General features: G+C 43.7%; 1 protein-coding gene across 1 annotated transcript; it reads left to right on the top strand.

The window, feature by feature from the left end:
* Positions 1 to 258: 258 nt before the first annotated feature.
* Positions 259 to 8,228, top strand: OTP (orthopedia homeobox). Its single transcript, XM_045796447.1, has 3 exons — positions 259 to 295; positions 1,603 to 2,012; positions 7,698 to 8,228. The coding sequence occupies exons 1-3, from the start codon at positions 259 to 261 to the stop codon at positions 8,226 to 8,228; spliced, it is 978 nt and encodes a 325-aa protein (XP_045652403.1).
* The last annotated feature ends 10,572 nt before the right edge of the window (positions 8,229 to 18,800 follow it).

The following is an 18,800-nucleotide window of genomic DNA, read 5'->3' on the forward strand; positions in this document are numbered from 1 at the left end:
TGACATTTGCAGGCTGCCCTCCTGATTGGTCCCCTTGCCGAGCTGCTCACGGGTTCATTCAACTGTTAAGCACCTCCCCGTCTCTCTAAAGGACATTATAATGCAAGAAGCCCCCTTTTTAACCACAAACCGAATTTTCTTTCATTTAGGTGATCTATATATATCTATATCGTATAGCTTATAGCTTATATCTATTTTAAATAACTTAAAGCCGCTAAAATTTGGGGGGGAACAGCTTTCGCCCTGGAGCGGTGCGCGATGCTGTCTCACGCCGACCTCCTGGACGCCAGGCTAGGTGAGTGCGCGCCTCTCGCCCGGGCAGCCAGGAGAAGCCGGGGCAGGAAATTGTCAATTTGTTCCTTATTTTACCTTAATGCGCCCTAAATGGACTAATTTCTTTAAAAGTAATTGTGCTGCATTAAAGTTTAATTTGATTTAACATCGTCTTTTTAAAAAAAAATCTATGGAATATGTAGATCCAAAAAAGGACTAGGGAAATGTTGTTACTTTTTGTTTTTCCTTTTTCCCCCTTCCTCTCTCTCCTTATTATTATTAATTTTTTTTGAACAGCGATCTACCCTGAGATAATTTGTTAGGAGGTGTTTTTCTTTCTCTCGTTTCCCCTCCTGTTTGCTTTGATTTGGGATTTTTTTTTTCTCCTTTTTACCTCTACGTATCGTCTCTCCCCATTACCTCCTTCTCTAGCCCTCAACTAAGTATGGTTGAATTTGTAAAAATCTGGCATAAATGAGAAGCAGCTGCAGTCGAGGCGGATTTTTTAAGTGTGTTCACTGAGAAAGGAGAAAAGCCAAATTCATCCCCACAGGCGTCCCCGCCTGCAAGGGACTCGGCATTGCCAATGGCTGAGAGGAACGCGCCTTTTATTTCTCCGGAAAGAAAAGTTGAATTCTCTAAAGTTTGATTCACTGTACTGTCTATAGAGTTTACTTGTTTCCTTAATGCGGTCTGGGTTGCTGGGCTCTGGGTTTCCGGTTTGGGAATCTTTGGTGATGGATGTGACTCCATTTTCCAAACACTTTCTCTGATTTGAGGGAGAGGCGGAGCTGATTTGGGTTGATTTCAGAGGGTGGAAGGCTTGGAGAATTATTCATCTTCCAAAAGTGAGAGGGAATCGGCTGAGGGCCGGAGGTAGAGTTCGCTAAGCTGCCTTAAGCGCAGGTGGGATAGCAACCAAGGAATCGTTTAATTTTCTTTCTTTCTTTTCTCCCCCCGCCCCACTCCAACCCGGTCCAAGGATCTGCTTTCGCGTTCCCGGGGCTACAGGGGTACGGTTCATGAAAGGGACTCGGAGGCATGTTTCTTTTCCGGGACTGGGAGTGTTCCATTGCGGGAGATCCGAAAGCGTGTGTTGTTTACTACAGGAGCTAGCTGCCGAGAGAGGGGAAAGGGCCGGGAGATGGTATTCCAACCTGGCTGTCCAAATTCTGGGGAAGCCACCTGAGCATCCCGGGAGTTTCCTCTGTAGAGCGAACGTGGGCGCGGAGGGAGCCGAGGATGGGGCTGAAGGAGGACCGCGCAGTGAGGACAGTCCCTCCTGGCACCGCCAGGAAAGTAGTGACCGCGATCCCCTTGCCTCCTCAGGTATGAAAGATGCTGCCGAGCTCCTGGGCCACCGGGAGGCGGTGAAGTGTAGGCTGGGCGTGGGGGGCTCCGACCCTGGGGGCCATCCGGGGGACCTGGCGCCCAACTCCGACCCAGTCGAGGGAGCCACTCTGCTGCCCGGGGAGGACATCACTACAGTGGGCTCTACGCCGGCCTCGCTGGCGGTGAGTGCAAAGGACCCGGACAAACAGGCGGGGCCCCAGGGCGGCCCGAACCCCAGCCAAGCCGGCCAGCAGCAGGGCCAGCAGAAGCAGAAGCGCCACCGGACGCGCTTCACGCCCGCGCAGCTCAACGAGTTGGAGAGGAGCTTCGCGAAGACTCACTACCCCGACATCTTTATGCGCGAGGAGCTGGCGCTGCGTATCGGGCTGACGGAGTCCCGAGTGCAGGTACGCCGGGCTTGGGCGCGGGGGCAGCAGACAAGGAGGGGCGGGAGGGTTGGGGCAAAAGAAGTGGGGTCTTTTCCTTGCCGGGATCCTGGGCTTGCGCTTTGGCTGCCTGTGAGTTCCATGGACAAGCAGGGCCTCCATCTCCCATCAGTATAGCCACATTCCCACAGAAATGCCTCAAAAGCGAAGCCGGCGGTTGTTCGACTGTAAGGTCGTCTGGTTCGTCTTGACTGAGAAGGGAAGCTCCGCACCTCCCAGCCTCCGCACCTCCCAGCCTCTGCGTCTCCCTGGCGGCTAAGCTGAGCGCGCACCTCCACTACAGCTCGAGTTATTGACAAGTATTTCATTACCCCCTAATGAGTTTATGTAAGGCGTCTGGATAAATGGGGGAATGCAACAATTATACAGAAAACTTGAAAAGGGAGAAAATAAGACATAATGGCACGTTAAAAAAAAAATCCACACCTGGATTTCACGGCGTAGCTTTATTCTCCTGAATATCTCCCTTCCGCCGCTTTCAGGCAAAATACCCCTAGCCTTGATGTTTGCAAAGGTTTTAAACTTTGATGTCAGTCTACCAGTGAGTGCGCTGAAAGCGGCAGAAGAGATTCCCTGCAGTCTGTGAGCCCTGGTTTTCCCCTAAGGAAACTGGGGAGTGGGATGAAGGCTGTTATAGATATCCGATCTGAAGGAGGGACATTTAGGGCAGGAAGGATTGACAGGCAGTAGACGAAATCATTACTGACCCCTTGTTCTCGTCCAACCACCCTCCAAGTTGTAAAGTAATATAACTTATAAAATCACACCTATAACTTTTCTGAAAATGGGGGAGTAAGAGTGTAAGCCCAGCGAATCTCAGATTTTTTTTTCCTTTTACAAGAATGAAAACAATATATGTGATATTTTATGGACAAGTGCTGGAGGTGAAATTCCAAGGCCCGCAGTTAGCCTTGAGCTATCCAGGGTTCTGAAAACCTTCCTTTCGTGTCTCCGACGTGGTATTTTCTCTCTGTCATGCTGGGTGTCAACTACAGCTCTAGGTGCTTTAACAAATTAAGTTTAAAGATCTCAGTTATTTTACATCCGATCTAAGACGTAAGAGACAAGTGTCTGTAATGACAGGGTTGAATGTTTCTGTCTTTGTGAGACATTTTAAAGATAGTCTAACCTGGAAGAATAACATATGCTTCTGTTCTAAATAGTCATCAAATGAATATCATCATTGGGGACTTAAATTGGTCAGATTAATACAGAAATAATCAAGGTATAATATAGATTAACATTTTTACTCATTATAAGTCTGGGTGGTTTCATTAGTGGACTTTGGAAACCCTGAACCATGGGCCATTGAAATTAAACACCCAAAGAGTGTTAATTGCATTGTGCAGATATATATTATTCATGCTTTTAAAAAATTTTACCTACCTCCTCTTTTTAAATCTGAAGTTGAGTCCAAACCTTAACAGAAATACACAATTTCAATGCTTCCATTACTGCTAATGATAATACTGGCTTGTTAAAATTTTGTAGGTTCAAAATTCATAAATTTGCTTTTTGTCCCTCAAGAGAAATAGTATTAATAATTTTTGTTTTAAAGAGTAAAATGCTGTTGCTTAACCTAGACATAGGGGTGATTAGTTTAAATTAAAATAGAACTTAGAATCACAAATAAAATATAATTGGACAACTGACTTTATGAAAAAAGAAAATGAGGTCTATTAAACTTTATTAGGTCTTCCAAAGGTTAATGGCAGTGATTCTTTTAATAGAAAAAGTTGTAAATGAAATAAAATACAAACTATGTAATAGAAAGTTATTTTCAAAAAGTACACAAAAGAATAATCAAGAAGAAAAAGACAAAGTACTTTAATTGTTCTAGCATAATGTTCAACAAAAGATAATAGCTTGAGGCTGCTGATAGGAACAATTTAATAGAATGGCAATTTCAATATTTTTAAAAATAATGTTTCATAGTTTAAAAAGTAATCAGATCAACATAACCTTCTTAATTAACATTTCAGAATGATTAACATTATGTAATGTAATGCAAAAATAATTTATGGAAAATGTATTTACTTCACAATTCACTGTACCATTGCTCCTTGACCAAATTCAAATTAAATAGTAATTGGTTTATGTTCTTATATGATGAGTCCTTCATAGTTTTCTTTATAGTTAACAGATTGCCACACATTCTTTTCAGTATGTGGGCCACTGCACTGATTAAAAATGATCTAAACATTTAATTTATTACAACTGTATGTTTTTAAAGATGCTTTTTAATTCTACACGAACTGATCCAACATGCTTATTTTTATCTATATCTGGTATATATCATACTTTTAAGTATTTATTAAAGCACCTCTACTTACATGGAGGCCAATTCCATGTCTGATATCGCTCCCTTTTTCTGGCTAGTGTAATAAAACCATTCCTTTTATAGCATGCCATTATTAGAAACCAATTTCAGAATTATTTATAACCTGGAATGGCTTATTAAGCAGCAATGCGAGAATCATGCAAATTACGCGATCAAATGCAATATAATAAGCATAATCATTAGTCTCTAGCACGGATTAATTAACTTTCAATATTTTATTTACATAAAAACCAAATCAGTGAAATAACTTCTGCACAGTCAGGCTTGCCTTTCAATATTTTATACGAACAAAAATAATGTGCTGTAATTCCATTGACCGTGTCCCCCAGAATGGCCCTGTCACCTGCCACATCTTAATAGGGGGACAAGCTGAGAGTATTTTCTAGTTTTCTAATGGAATGAGAAATTGCATTTTCTTCCTCTCCCAGCACTATTAAAGTGTAATGAATTCGGCCCAGAGTTCACGGCTGGCTGATCGAAATGAACCTGAGATCTCGGCTTTAATACAGCTCCCCAGATTTCCTCCCAAATCTTCACATTAATCATTTGCTGGATTCCAATGAGATCTTCATAAAGCGTTTGCTTCGAGGGGGAAAAAAAGTAATATTCTCTCTTTCTCCCTCTCTTTCTCTATTTCTGAGCCATTTATAGTTGGGGGATTAAACGGGCTATATATTTTAAAATACATTTACAGTATGTCTATATTACTGTAACAGCAGATATCATGAAAGTGGATTTTTAAATTCCAACCTCCATTAGATTCTCACTGTTGTATTAAGCATTTTCTGAGAAGAGCTGCATTTCAAACTGAGTACAAAGTTGGCCCGTGGCTGCGGTTAATATATTTTCTGGAGTCGTCATCTGTGCATTCTCAAAATCTCCCTTAGGTTTTGCCTGCACTTTAATCCGTCATGCTCTAGTTTTCAAGTGGAAACATTCACATTTTAAAAACATATGCATCATAGCTTGGAACGGAGGTGCTCAGACCCCATGAAGGTTTTTTTTCCCAACCCCAGTAAGCCATGAAAGATAAAAAATTTCGTAGCCATCATTTGACTACTAACCCTCAAACATAATTGAGCACGATTTTTCGATTATTCCTATAATATTTAGTTCTTTACAGCTGTTCTTTTCCACCTGTGCCTGAGGTTCAGAAACCTTTCTAGCCGGTGTGTTTTCCACTGAAATTCTATGGGGCAATCCTGCCCCCTCTTCTTTCTTTCTGCTGCTTCTCTTCCCACTCCCCCCACAGATGTCCTCCATCCTCCTCCCCCACTGCCCGTTCCAAACATTCAAACATTTCGGGATTCAGTGACACTTTGCAGGATGTTAGGAACCAGTCTTTACAGATACCTTTCAAAATACATCTGGGTGTGGAGTGTGAGATAGGACCGTTTGGACATAGACACTGTCCCTGTCTAGGCCATTCAGTCTACCTCTCCCCATTCCAGCCTTGGATGGGGAATGCAAAGTGACCTGTGGCCACAGGTCTCCTCCCTGTGCTTTCCTTGGCTCCTGCAGGCTACTCTCAGCTCGAGGCCACTAACAGCTCAATTCTCGGCCGGCAGCAATGATCCCAGTTACTAGCAAGGGCCCCGCAGCCTCATTAATCCGTCTTGCCACCAACTCAAGGGGCTTTAGCAAGTAAGGGACCTGGCATCTTTATACAGTCTGGAACTTAGGGTAGGCAGAAACATGGCAAACGGGGTAGAAATCAGAGAACGATAATATGGTGGGCAATGGCGCGAGTACAGTAGCAAGGCCAGGCCCGATCCAAAGACCGGCGATAATTCTAGACTGCAATGCCGTTCACACTGTTAAGCGTAGAGTGTCTCCATTTGCACGGGTGTAACACGCCACTGTGAATAGCTGGCTCACCGACAATGGGTCAGGTACGTCCATACTCATGATCCTTTATCTTGCAGAATAAACACTAAATATTAGCTTGTATTAACGGATGACTGACCTTTTGGTCATGAATATGGTCAAATTGCATTTGCCAAATTCTAAGAGGAAACTCAATCAGTACCTGAGCTGTGTCTCACATCACTTATATTTGCGCACAGTAAACCTCTGGCTAGATGTTAAACTGCAAGCCTGCCAAGTAGGCATGCTGCAAGTTATTATTATTATTTTAAATATCAAAGTCAAATATAGGGAGACAGGCGGCTACCTTGGTCAGGCAGCTTACTTGACATCTTTCAGAAGAAACTTTCCTTCCCCTGTGGTAGTGAATATGACATTAATAGGCAAATTTGTCTGGTAAGTTCAGAAACTCGGGGTTATTGTGAATAAAGAACGAGTGGAACGTTTATTTTATTTGGTTCTATTTTATCAAACACATCTCCTTTAAAAAGATATGTGACTATTGGGTCTACGCAAAATTGAATTTGATTCATTACCAGTGTGAGCTTTAAACGTGACCTTTAATTTGTATCCAGAAAATTTGCTTTCAGTTCATAGATGAAACGGATGAAACAGAGGGGGGGGACTTGAGGAATTGGAGGTCTTGTAGTCTGGGGTCCTCAGTGAGTTCCTGAAAATAGCCTGGCAGGCCTCAGGTCTCTGGCAGCAGGTTCCAGCATATCTGCACAGCTCAGATAAAAGGTGCCCTTAGAGGGGTTTGAGAATGAGGCAGGGAGACTTGTGGCAGTAGCACCAGTCGCAACGAATCACAAGTCACGGTGGCGACCCAAACAACACCGTAGCTCAGTGCCGCTCGCTTCCCCACATGGATCACTATATTAACCTCTCTGCTCTGTCATCCGTGGCGTTAGGAGTTTTCCTTTGTCTTTCGATTTTGAAACTGGCTATGTCATCCACAGCCTTTCATCAATTTCCAAATTTCCAGCGTTTCTGAAAATTCTATACCCCATCAGTGTTATAAGGCACGCTATTAAGCCACATGGGTACACATGTTTATCTTCATTTGTACACCTGTGGGTCCAATTTTGATACATGCCTGCCTGCAGACTTGTGCATCTAAGCGGTGCACAGAATGTGCCAGCGTGCAGGGGCGTGGTGAACACTGCACGCGGTGGTATGTTTGCACGGAGTGTAAGCGCTCCAGGGCACTACCGCTCGGGAGCCTGGAAGCTTGCGCTTGCTGAGTGCAAGGCGCGCCAGTTGTCTCCAGCTGACGGAGAACCGCGATCGTGGCGGGGCGTGGGGGAGCGCTGGGTCGAAGGCACTTGTTCCACCTGGGGCAGGGTCTGACGCAGGTTTCTCAGGCTCAAGCCCCCGCCCCTCCGGGCCAGTCGGCTTGCTAATAGCGCTCTGTCTGTCTCCCGCCCCGCCCGCTCCAGGTCTGGTTCCAGAACCGGCGCGCTAAGTGGAAGAAGCGCAAGAAGACCACCAACGTGTTCCGCGCGCCGGGCACGCTGCTGCCCACGCCAGGCCTGCCTCAGTTTCCGTCAGCCGCCGCCGCGGCCGCCGCCGCCATGGGCGACAGCCTGTGCTCTTTCCACGCCAACGACACCCGCTGGGCGGCGGCCGCCATGCCGGGCGTGTCACAGCTACCGCTGCCGCCGGCTCTGGGCAGGCAGCAAGCCATGGCGCAGTCGCTGTCCCAGTGCAGCCTGGCGGCCGGGCCGCCGCCCAACTCCATGGGCCTGTCCAACAGCCTGGCGGGCTCCAACGGCGCGGGGCTGCAGTCGCATCTTTACCAGCCCGCCTTCCCCGGCATGGTGCCCGCCTCCCTCCCCGGCCCCAGCAACGTCTCCGGCTCGCCCCAGCTCTGCAGCTCCCCGGACAGCAGCGACGTGTGGCGGGGCACGAGCATCGCCTCCCTCCGCCGCAAGGCGCTAGAGCACACAGTCTCCATGAGCTTCACTTAATGCAGCCGCGCCCAGCCCGCTCCGCCCCCGGCGCCGCCCCCAGGGCCGCCCCGAGGTCCTTCGGCGCGCGCCCGGGCTCCCGCTCCCTGCCCGGGCCCCTGCCCCGGCGCCCTGCCCCATCCCCACCCGGCCTCAGCCACTTGTCGTTTTGTTCTCTCCTCTCTCGTTCGCTCTCTCGGGCTCACCCCAAGCCCCAGCCCGCGAGGCCTCCCCTCCGCCTGATTTCGCTCGCCCCGGTCCCCTCCCCCCGCCCCCTCAGCTCCTCTTCCCGTCTCGCCTAATCTTCCCTGACCCCCTTCCGCCGCGCCTCACCCCACCCTTTGCGGCTACCCCCGGCCACCCGGCTCGCACGTAGCGTGCTCGCGCCCTCCTCCCAGCCTTCCGACTGGCGGCATTTTCACCCACACCTTCAACACGACGCCTACGACCCCCTAGCTCGCCGCCTCCCCTCCGGTCCCTTCTTTACCCGCACCTCACGCCCCTCCTCCCGCGCCCTGCAAAAAGCATCCTTCCCGCCATTTTACTTACCAGGGAGTCGACTCAGGATCTGAAATCAGACACCAATGGACTGGTTTGTGGGCAGAAACACACACACTCGCACTCTGGCTCACTCTCAGACACTACATACACTCGCACACACACAAACACAGTGCACCTAGGTCACACACGGACGTGTTCAAGGGACAGCACAATGTTAGGGATTTTCGTCTTAAAGGAGGACAAGCATCTGCTACAACCGCCTCATCTGAGGGCCCAACTGATACAATTTGATTTATCCCTGTATTCTTTCTCTGAACTCCTCTTTTTCTTTCCTCTCCACCACCCTGCCCTTGCCCCATCCACCCAGTCACATCCATGCAGCCCTGTACTGGCTTGCAAAAGAACGCTTTTATTTTGTCTCACTTTTATTTTCTTAAGCACAGCTGTGTGAGGTTATTGAAGGGAAGGCTTCTCAGGAGGAACAGGCCAGTGGATTGGGTGGCTGGAGTAGATTAAGCAGTCATGTGATGAAGAAGAGGCGATCTTACCCATTTTGATAAGTCTTTCTAAGGAAGAATAAAGTAAACGTAAGAAAATTTTCCTTTTGTAAAAGTAAAAGCCACATCTCTTTTCTGGATCCTTCAGGACTGAGGTTTGTTTGCTTCCTTTTCCGTTTCTCTCTCCTCGCTGCTCTGTGCCCTAGGTTGTTTTGTGGTCGTCCTGTCGTCCCTCGTGCCCCTCGGCCACCGCCCTGGCCCTTGCTGGCTGCCGATGGGTGCACTCGGACATCTACAACCCTGCAACTTTGTACAGAGAAACACAGTCAGCTCTTTCTGCATGTGCTGGTCAAATCCAAACCCAGAGAACAGAAGCGCTTTCGAAGAATGAACAAACATGTGAAATAGGATGTTTTGTGTAGATAAAGCATTCTTGTTACATACTGGTCAATTTGTGATATGTTTTAACTTATTGTCTGTGCTTATTTATGGAATTTGGTTTTCTTAATAAATGTTTGAGCTAATATAAAGCATATTATTTGACTTTTCGGACAAGTTTATATCAAGTTAAATGTAAATGGTTAAAATAAAATCATTTTCAGTATGTGATATGGAGAATGATGGGTTTTGTTGCGACTGAATTTCAGGAGAGGGTCTCATGGGGGGAGGGGAAGAGAGCTCAACACCGCATGGGATCCCAGAGTTGGGGACCATCAGCCCTCCAGCAGCCTGGGGTTCAGTTTCCGGGTTGCACTGCAGCCGGGGCAGCGCTCCCACGCAGCGTCTGGTCGAGGAGGCCAGGCCTCAAATCACGCAGTGCGCAGGCCGGAAGTGAGAAGGCCGACGGGTGAGGGCCTCACGCGAGCTCGAGGCCTCGCGAGGCTTTGGGCTGCTCCTGGCATAGGGAGCCCGAGATGGGCTTCAGGGCGCAGCTGCAGGCACTAAACGCAGGGCCCGAGGGTTGATAAGCTGGCTTTCCTCGGGCAGAGGACTGGAGAGTGCCTCTGGTCGGGCTGCGTGCCTGTGATGGGAAGGCTGTAGGCAACAGGAAGGACCATAGTGAAGGAAGCGTGGAGACCGGGAGCTCTGCCCTCGTGAGTCACCCAAAGTCCCGTCTGGCCTCAGGTACACACTGGATGTGAAAGGGCCTGGGTGGAGGGGGGAGGGGGGAGGGGGGTGGGGGGTGGGGGAAGGTAGTGCTTTCCTTTCCTAGGCCCTAGGCCTCCTGGCCTTCTCAAAGAGGCCACGGGGCCCCTTGTCCTCAGGATCTAGGCTTGGCAGTCGGGACCTCCCAAGCGGAGGGAAACTACACAGCTGAAAACGAGTGCCCCGGAGGACCTGGCTTTGGTGTGTGCCCCTCAGGTTTTGCCTCCTCTGACGACTCTCATTTTCTCAGGGCCCTTACTTGGTGCGAGATAGCCACGTGCTCGGGGAACATCCCCACCCTAACTAGTAGTGAAAATTGCTGTTTCTTTGGTAGTCTGGGAGGGAAAGCTGTGGGTGTGTTTTAAACTTGGAGGCAAATCAATATCACATGCTTGCTTTGGAACACTAATCAAAATCGATCTTGTGGTTCAAAATTTAAGGGTCATTATAGGCATTGAGAATGCACCCATTCCCATGGGAAGATTTCTCATTTGGTTGCCACTGAGTATAAATCCTAAAAAGAGCCTTGCCCTAGAATATAGTTTTGTACCACTGGATCTACGTGTGAATTTTAGGAACTACTGTAATTGTTACTCAACTAAGCACAATGGAGTCTCCTCGAAGGCAAGGACAAAAAGGCATGATTTTCTATGATAAAGAAAAATTATATCTTCATGTTACCTTAGGAATTAGAGGTCAAATTGGTGGGTGGGTTCACAGAATATTTCAATTATTCATTTTCTAAAGGGTATTTTTAATATAAGGTTAAGATATTAAAGGAGATAAAAACACGCTCATTTGGGATTTCATATAAAAATGGAACATTTCTGTATTTTAGAATTCTAGAATTTAGCAGCATAATAACCACATTTCTGAACTGTCTGTAGATGAAAAACACGTTTTCTTGTTTTTACATTTCATCGTATTCTTTATTGTCTTAACGTGGTGCTTTTTTTTTTTAATTGAAATCGTAGCTACTGTCATCTCAAGTCACATTTAAGAGATCAGTACAAATTACAGATTGCTTTACCAGTGAGCATGGAAGGTTGTTTACAAGGATGCTAATTTTACAGCTTTTTTATGCTGCTATAAAGCATAACTTTATGATGTAGGAATGCAATAAAGGATGCTAAATGGAATCTTTAAAAACTGTATTTCTCAAAGGCAAGGGAAATCTTTCATTTGAAAAAAGAATGGGCCAACTCAGAACACTGATGAGAAGTTACAAATCAACTGAAGTGATAGATGTTTTCAAAGATACTTATATTTCATAATATAGTGGTTATTTATCAATATTATAATGAAAGCGTACAGAGTTTTTCCCTTGACCTGACTTTAGAATAATATTTGTTTCTATAGCAATAGAGTTCTGTATTGAGAATCCTGAATATTTTAATGTCACATATGCTATTAGCTTAAGGGAAGGCAACCTGGTCCAAATTGTTAAAGTTGGCAGTTTCGCAAAGATAAAAATGAGAGAATGAGAACCTTAATCACAAGCTTGAAAGAGTTCTGCATTTTGAGGGAGGAAGAAAACCCTAAAAACAAAATAATGCTTCTTAATATTTTTTTTACTCTTTATCAGCAGCAATTGTGTCCCAAAACTGCTAAAATTATAATAATAAATAATTACATTCGATAAGGGAATAAAGACAATATTGATGACTGATATTAGAACACAAGGTAGATAAGTATAACATGCTGTATGTCCTGCCTCTAATGAATTGTACTTTTTGCTGAGTTGCCTGTTTGGCATTGAATACTGTCACCACGTGCTGGCTAGAAAAAGTCGAAGTTTATCATGACGTTACTATGTGATTGATTTATTTGAATATACGTATTTATCCTTGTGTATTTTTCTCCTCAAGATTGGTTCTAAATATATGTGGCATAACATGATGGCCTAATAATGATGTGCTTAGTTTACCTTTTGTTGACGGTGGAAGAAATAGGGTATAGGAATTCAAACTACTAAAGATGATGTGAGGGTATTAAATACAAAATAGGATGTGTAGCAATTTGGGTGAATCAAGGTAGATATAAATGGAGAATACAGAGGAAATCCTTAACATTGGGCAATTTATGTTTGATGTCCTCAATGACTGCTTCCTGTAAAAATGAAAATGTTCTTAATTTGTGTTGTGGACTTTATATTTTAATTTTGAGGATAAAGAAAAACTTACCCCACAAAGATGTGTCTTCTAGTAACGGCAGTAGTTAACCTGTCAGTTGGAAGAATGTAACCTTCCTTTTCTCCTTTTCATGACATAAAGGTAATCTCATCTGAGGGCGTTTATGTGAAGAAGGAACAGCATGGCATGGTGAAACTGCTGGCTCATTAATCCTGGCATCTACTTCCTACAGGGTTCCTTGATTAGTTAGATTCATTCATTGGGCATTTTGGAGTTTTTGATTTGTCACCATTGACTAGGTTCACTGAGTTCAGGCTAAATTGAGCCAGAAGCAATGTTTATTAGTAATTTGGTAGTACAGGCTACCCTAATAATTCAGCCCAAATATCTCATCTGAAAAATATCTATTCACCCTCGCTTCTAATGTGGGTTGCAGCTGTGTTCATAGGGAATTGAAAGAACACAAGTGATTGGGCATGTATTTTCTAAATTATTAATATGATGGCTAATAGCTGTAAACCCATCCTTGGATCCAATGCAGAAATTATGATTCATTTTAAAAATGAAAGCAGCAACAAAGGGGGGCACCCCCTGCTTGGCTTTCTGCTCTCATCAGTGCAGAGCTTTTGGTACAGGAACCATGGCCTATTTAGCATGTGGTCATTACGGAGAGAAACAGAACAATGCCTTTCGCTATTCCTCTTGCATGCTCTGTCAAAATAAGGCGTGCATTTGTAAGACTTACTAGAAAATGCTTTTAAGGAATTTTAGGCATGAGCTGCGAAGAGGCCCTGTCTTGATTTCGACAGAGTTGTAATCAGTTTTTAAGCAGGCGCAGTTAGTTGTTCATGCAGTTAAACTGCATCTTCTATCCACATGATCAAATATCGCATATATCCAAGTTTCCATCTTTAAAGCCAAGTTGGATTTGAGATAGACCTGTTGCCGTTGCTTATGCTGACACAATCCCTTTTAGTTCTGAGTTGAAGTCATTCACAAGAACCAGGAATAGATAATTCACGCACATGACGTATATAGTGTATGTTCTTTATATCGTTCATCAAAATGTTGCAGGGCTTTATATGCTGTTGCTCACAGTCATTATTGAATCTATTTAAGATAAACTCAAACAAGGTCAGATTAAGAACTCTAGAAACCCTTACTGAAAAGATGCTTTGTGATTCTTAAGAAATTAAAAAATAAATAGTAAAACACAAAACATAGGTATACTGACAGTAAAGTAAGTTCTTTCTAGATTTTATAATTGCAAAATTCTGAATGAGTTCAATGAGGCTGAAATGGTTTCTCTTCTTGCTGCCCTTGTATTATTAATTTTCACATGCTTAGTCTGCCGTTGGTACTCCAACAGGGATTTCAGAAATAATATTTTCAGATGGTGGTTATTACTTCTCCTCTAGTACCTTACATTTGAACCCTGTTTTTCAGTTTACAGAGCACACTCTCTTTTTATTCATCATGTCACCTTTATGAAGTAGGTATTATAATCCTTATTTTACAGATGAAAAAATTGAAACTCATAGAGACTAAATAACTTGCCCAAGGTCACATACCTAATAAGTGGCAGAGATCATTTTTTAAGTCAGGCCTTCAGATCTTTCAGCAATACAATTGTATATGTGACATGTAGATATTGTTTTTATTCTTAAAATATTTTCAAGGAAGAAACTAAATCACTTCCTTTATTAAAGGTTTAACAACCCAGCCCTGTTATGTAAACAGGACAGATGATTTTTGATGGGACACGATAGCTGCATTAAAATTAAACATGATTTCAAGAGTCTAGAAAACACCTTTCCTCTCGAACTTTACTCTCTCTCTAGAAATGAATTTAAGGTGGTTCTACCACACCACCGAGAAGACTCTTTATTGTGTGAGGAATCTTTATCAATGGAGTTGTCTTCCTGTGACATGAATTCTGGGCTGATGTAACAAGAAACCTGGGAACCAGCTCTGAGAGTACTTCGGAGGGGTGTTGGCATTGTAAGGGGGAGGGATTAGTTTGTCCACAAGGGAGAGGACCCTGGAATCCCTTGGTGCTACAGATATGTTTCTTATCTTTCCCTGCAAGATTTTATAGGGAGATCTTTTGATGTTGCTTAATATATTAAATAGTCACAACTCAGGATGATCTGTTTCTCATTTTTCTGTCCTTCACATATAAGAAACCTGCTGTTAGTCATGGAGTCATAAAATCTTAGCATTTGAAGGGATATTTGAAATTATCTAGTTCAAATTCCCTGACCACAGTTGTTCTTTTTCATTTACTGCCAAGTGGACTTGCAGATTGATGGACTGGTTGATCACCAGATAGTTCTCCAGTATTGGTCCAACAGCCGGGGAGTCCTTCATTTTATTGACCTAGTCTGCTTCCTGTTCTTGCTGCAGCAGTCTTGCCTCATTACGACTTTACATCACATATCTTCGTACTGAGATGGTTTTTATTTTTAGCGTTCTGTTAATATTTCTATCAGTATAACACTAGGTTATGGTATGGTACCACATAATCCTATCTCTGGGTTTACACAACCCGTGTTAATTTCTTGCTCACAAAAATTTCACTGTAAATGAAGTGATTCTCAAGGACAGCTCCCCTTCCTGTAGTGACTCAGTGATCCAGACTGTTTTTATTTTGTGGTTTGACGACCTCATTATGGGGTTTCCATCATCTTTTGGGAAGGAAAAGGGAAAGCTGCAAGGCTATGAATGACTCTAATGCTTTGGCCTGGAAACTTCTGCTTATGGTCCAATGAGTAAGAACTAGTTACATGGCTTCCTCTAATTGCAAGAGGTCTGTCCAGTGTAGGGGAGCACGTAGACATTCAGTGAGTAGAAAATATCTCCACAGTCTTACTTTCTCTGTCATAAGCACCCTTAGTTCCCTTATTTAACATGTTTTTCGTACTTAGAAGTCAACGGCTGCTTTTTTGTGCTTATTGTCAAGGCAGCGGAGATAGGGGTGCCGAGAAATAGATGATGTCCAAGCTCTTTTTTTTTTTTTTAAGATTTATTTATTTTAGATAGAGAACATGGGGGAAGGTGCAGAGGGAGAGGAAGAGAGATTCCCAAGCAGACTCCCCACTTAGTGTGGAGCCTGAGGTAGGGCTCCATCTCACAATCCTGAGATCATGACCTGGGCCGAAATCACGAGTTGGATGCTTAACTGACTGAGCCACCCAGACACCCCAATGTCTAAGTTCTTGAGGATCCTACGTATAGATGGAGAGATAAGACAAAAACATTTTTTTTAAAGATTTTTTTTTTTTAATTTAAAAGAGAGAGAGACAGCCAGCGAAAGAGGGAACACAAGCAGGGGGAGTGGGAGAGGAAGAAGCAGGCTCCCAGTGGAGGAGCCTGATGTGGGGCTCGATCCCAGGACCCCGGGATCATGCCCTGAGTGGAAGGCAGACGCTTAACGACTGAGCCACCCAGGCGCCCCTGGACAAAAACATTTTTTAAAAGAAAACTACACAGGGCTGTTTTTAATGGTTTGATCAAGTGCTAAGTACTTTGATCTGTATAATAAATGCAGTGGGAATTCGAAGAAGTAGGGTATCACTGGGGCTAGAACTCCTAGGCAAGGCTTCCTGAAGGAACTGGGCCTCATAGGATAGCAATGTATCCCTTTAGGATTTTCTTCACCACTTTACTGGAATTCTTTGACTTCTCCTTGTGGGCTTTATTTTCAGATCAATAAATCAGGTGTAGTGTATTTATTTCTATTGTTACTAAATTCTCTATTATCATCTTAAATTTGGAACCATTGATCAGATTTAGGTCTCTAGTGACCAGAAAAGGCTATGGTGGGCCATCTGCCATACCCACATTAATAGCCATTTATAATCCCATATAGCCTTGTTATAGTATCACCGATGGGTAGTCTGTAGTGTTGACACAGTATCACCACGTGGATAAATTGCAGCAGTGTAATTCCCCAATATCTAGCATTGACTCTGGCACATCGCAGGTGCTCAATAGATGATTATTAAGTTGAATTTAGGTCAGATGTTAGTGTTACAGCTCCCAGCTTATTAACACTTGCTACTTGTCTGTTACCATATCTAGGGGAGTAGTTACCAATTTAAAAATATCATATATTAAAGGGCTTATATGATTATTAAGATGAAAAACATATCACTCCTGACTACAAGCAAAATTATATTTTCATTCCCATAAAAAGAGACCATTCTCATTCTATGGTGAGCTCAGTGCTCACTTGGAGTAAACTGGTCACCCATGGGAGACTAATTACCTTTTCCAAAGAGCCGGGCTACCATATAGCGTCCTCACAAAGATAATTTAGTAAATGACGCCCTGGTATCTTGGAAGAGTTAATATGCCACTCTTAGAAACTCCAGTGACAGGATTGTTTCCCGCAATAGAGGGAGGAGTACACGCTTGCTAGGAAACCTGCTATCTTAGATTTCCCTGTTGGAAGAGTTAAGAGCTTCATTTTCATTTTAAGCCTAGTGGCTTCTCAGAGAACTGGCTGTAGCTATGAGACATTTCAGATTTGAAGAGTTACGATGAGCATTTCCTCCTTAGGCATACTAACTCCATAGCAGGACCTCGAGGTTCTGGTAGGGGTTGCTTTGGATACCCTGGATTAGGAGATTGCTGCTTCTCAAGGAGATGGGTTTTTTTTCCCTTTTAGTTGTAGAAGAATAATCCTTGCCCTTATTCTGCTGTAGTTGAGGACCATGAAGATAGGCAGCATGGTTTGGAAATCATAGTTGTAATCCTTGATCATCTATTATCGGACTATGATTTCAGTCGTTTCTTAGCAGCTGTGAGCTTCTGTTTCCTCATCTATTACCCGAGGTTCTTTCCCTTTGCTAATTATATCTAATAATGCTGTAAGTCTGTACGGCTGACCACTGTGGGGATGTCAGTTTAAAAATACTTGTTAATCAGAGGCCTGGGCAGGTCTTTGTCTAATCTTTCTTTTAAAGGTATTGTTCTTTTATTTGGGAGGAGAGGATCTGATTGTGAGTCAAGTCAACATTGTGTTAAGGGGGTGAAAAGGTGAGCACATAACATCCGTGCTCTGTTGAAGAGATGCGGCCACTGACAACATCCCTAACCTCCTTGTAATAGGACCCAGGCAAGGGGTTGGGACTGCACTGGAGTTGTTTTCCAGAACAGGAAAGGAATATTGGAATATGTAGGGATTTAACTTTCCATAGAAAACATGGCTGTGCTAAGAAATCCTCATCCCTCTTCTTAAATCATTGGTGCCATTGGGTTTTTATATCATCCAGTAAGATATGGTTAGTCCATGGATTCAACTGAAAAGGAGAAATTAGAAAGAAAATAGACAACCTAGACCTATTCTCCTATAGGAAGCACTGAGTAAATTTTGGTTGGATTGACTGGATTTGTATAGTGCTAGTTCCTTGTATAAAGTTAGCAAGGCAACCGGACAACTACTTAGAAGCTGGTATGTGGCAGTGGCAGTGTATTTATCCAGTTGCTAAGGCAATGCTAGTATTTATGACCACATGGGAGAATGAAAAGAATGGGCAGCCTACCTTTGCTAATACCTCTTGTTATATATGGATGAAGGCAGGTAGTTCAAGTTCGGGGGAAACTAGTGAAGCACGTGAAGTTTTTTAGGAGGCTTCGGCTTTCTTCTCTCCCCTGACATTTTTAGTCGGACCTTCTCCTTCAAATCCTTTTCCCCATTCAAAATAGGAAATTAGCTGTTATTATTTACATTTTGACTTAATAAATTTAAAGCAATATGCTAACTCATCCATTTCAAACCCTTTAAGTTTAGTGTAAAAGGAACGTCTTTCTTTTAATTAAAAAATTAACCATTAGGAAGCAAATAAGAATGATGTTGGAGGTAGAGTTTTAGCACAGGGGCATTCTTCAATTTAAGGAAATTATACCGCACCTGACACTGGCTCCCCAGATAAATCTACTTTAGTTGTTTAAGGATGCCCCAGAAGTTGGAAAAAAAGGAGTGAAGAGAAATATTCTTGGTGTGGAAGGTAGAACACAGGTGTACTTTATTATTCCTCAAATGGTTTATATTTTCGTTTGTTTGTTGGGCATATTTCACAATAAAAAAAAAAAAACAGAAGTATCAGTTGTAATTTCCTCCCTGCCACAGTGTCCTATCTTCAGATATCACCTTTTCTAGAGTAACCAAGATTTCGCAGATTTCCTTAGAGATTGTCTAGAAACTTCTGAGGCTACAAGAGCACCTTCTACATTGTTTTGTCTTCTCCCAGGTGACACCCTGGGCTCCACAGTCACTTGGGCCATTTATCTGTCTCCTAGCTTTAAAGTAG

Source organism: Ursus americanus, chromosome 5 (genome assembly GCF_024610735.1).
Source record: "Ursus americanus isolate L20-20 chromosome 5, mUrsAme1.1.p, whole genome shotgun sequence".
In the NCBI taxonomy this organism is placed as follows: Eukaryota; Metazoa; Chordata; class Mammalia; order Carnivora; family Ursidae; genus Ursus; species Ursus americanus.

Bases quoted from the DNA above. Each gene is read 5' to 3' on its own strand.
- OTP (XM_045796447.1), top strand. From the start codon at position 259: ATGCTGTCTCACGCCGACCTCCTGGACGCCAGGCTAG. The intron at 296-1,602 runs GTGAGTGCGCGC...TTGCCTCCTCAG, and splicing joins CCTCCTGGACGCCAGGCTAG to GTATGAAAGATGCTGCCGAG. The intron at 2,013-7,697 runs GTACGCCGGGCT...CGCCCGCTCCAG, and splicing joins TGACGGAGTCCCGAGTGCAG to GTCTGGTTCCAGAACCGGCG.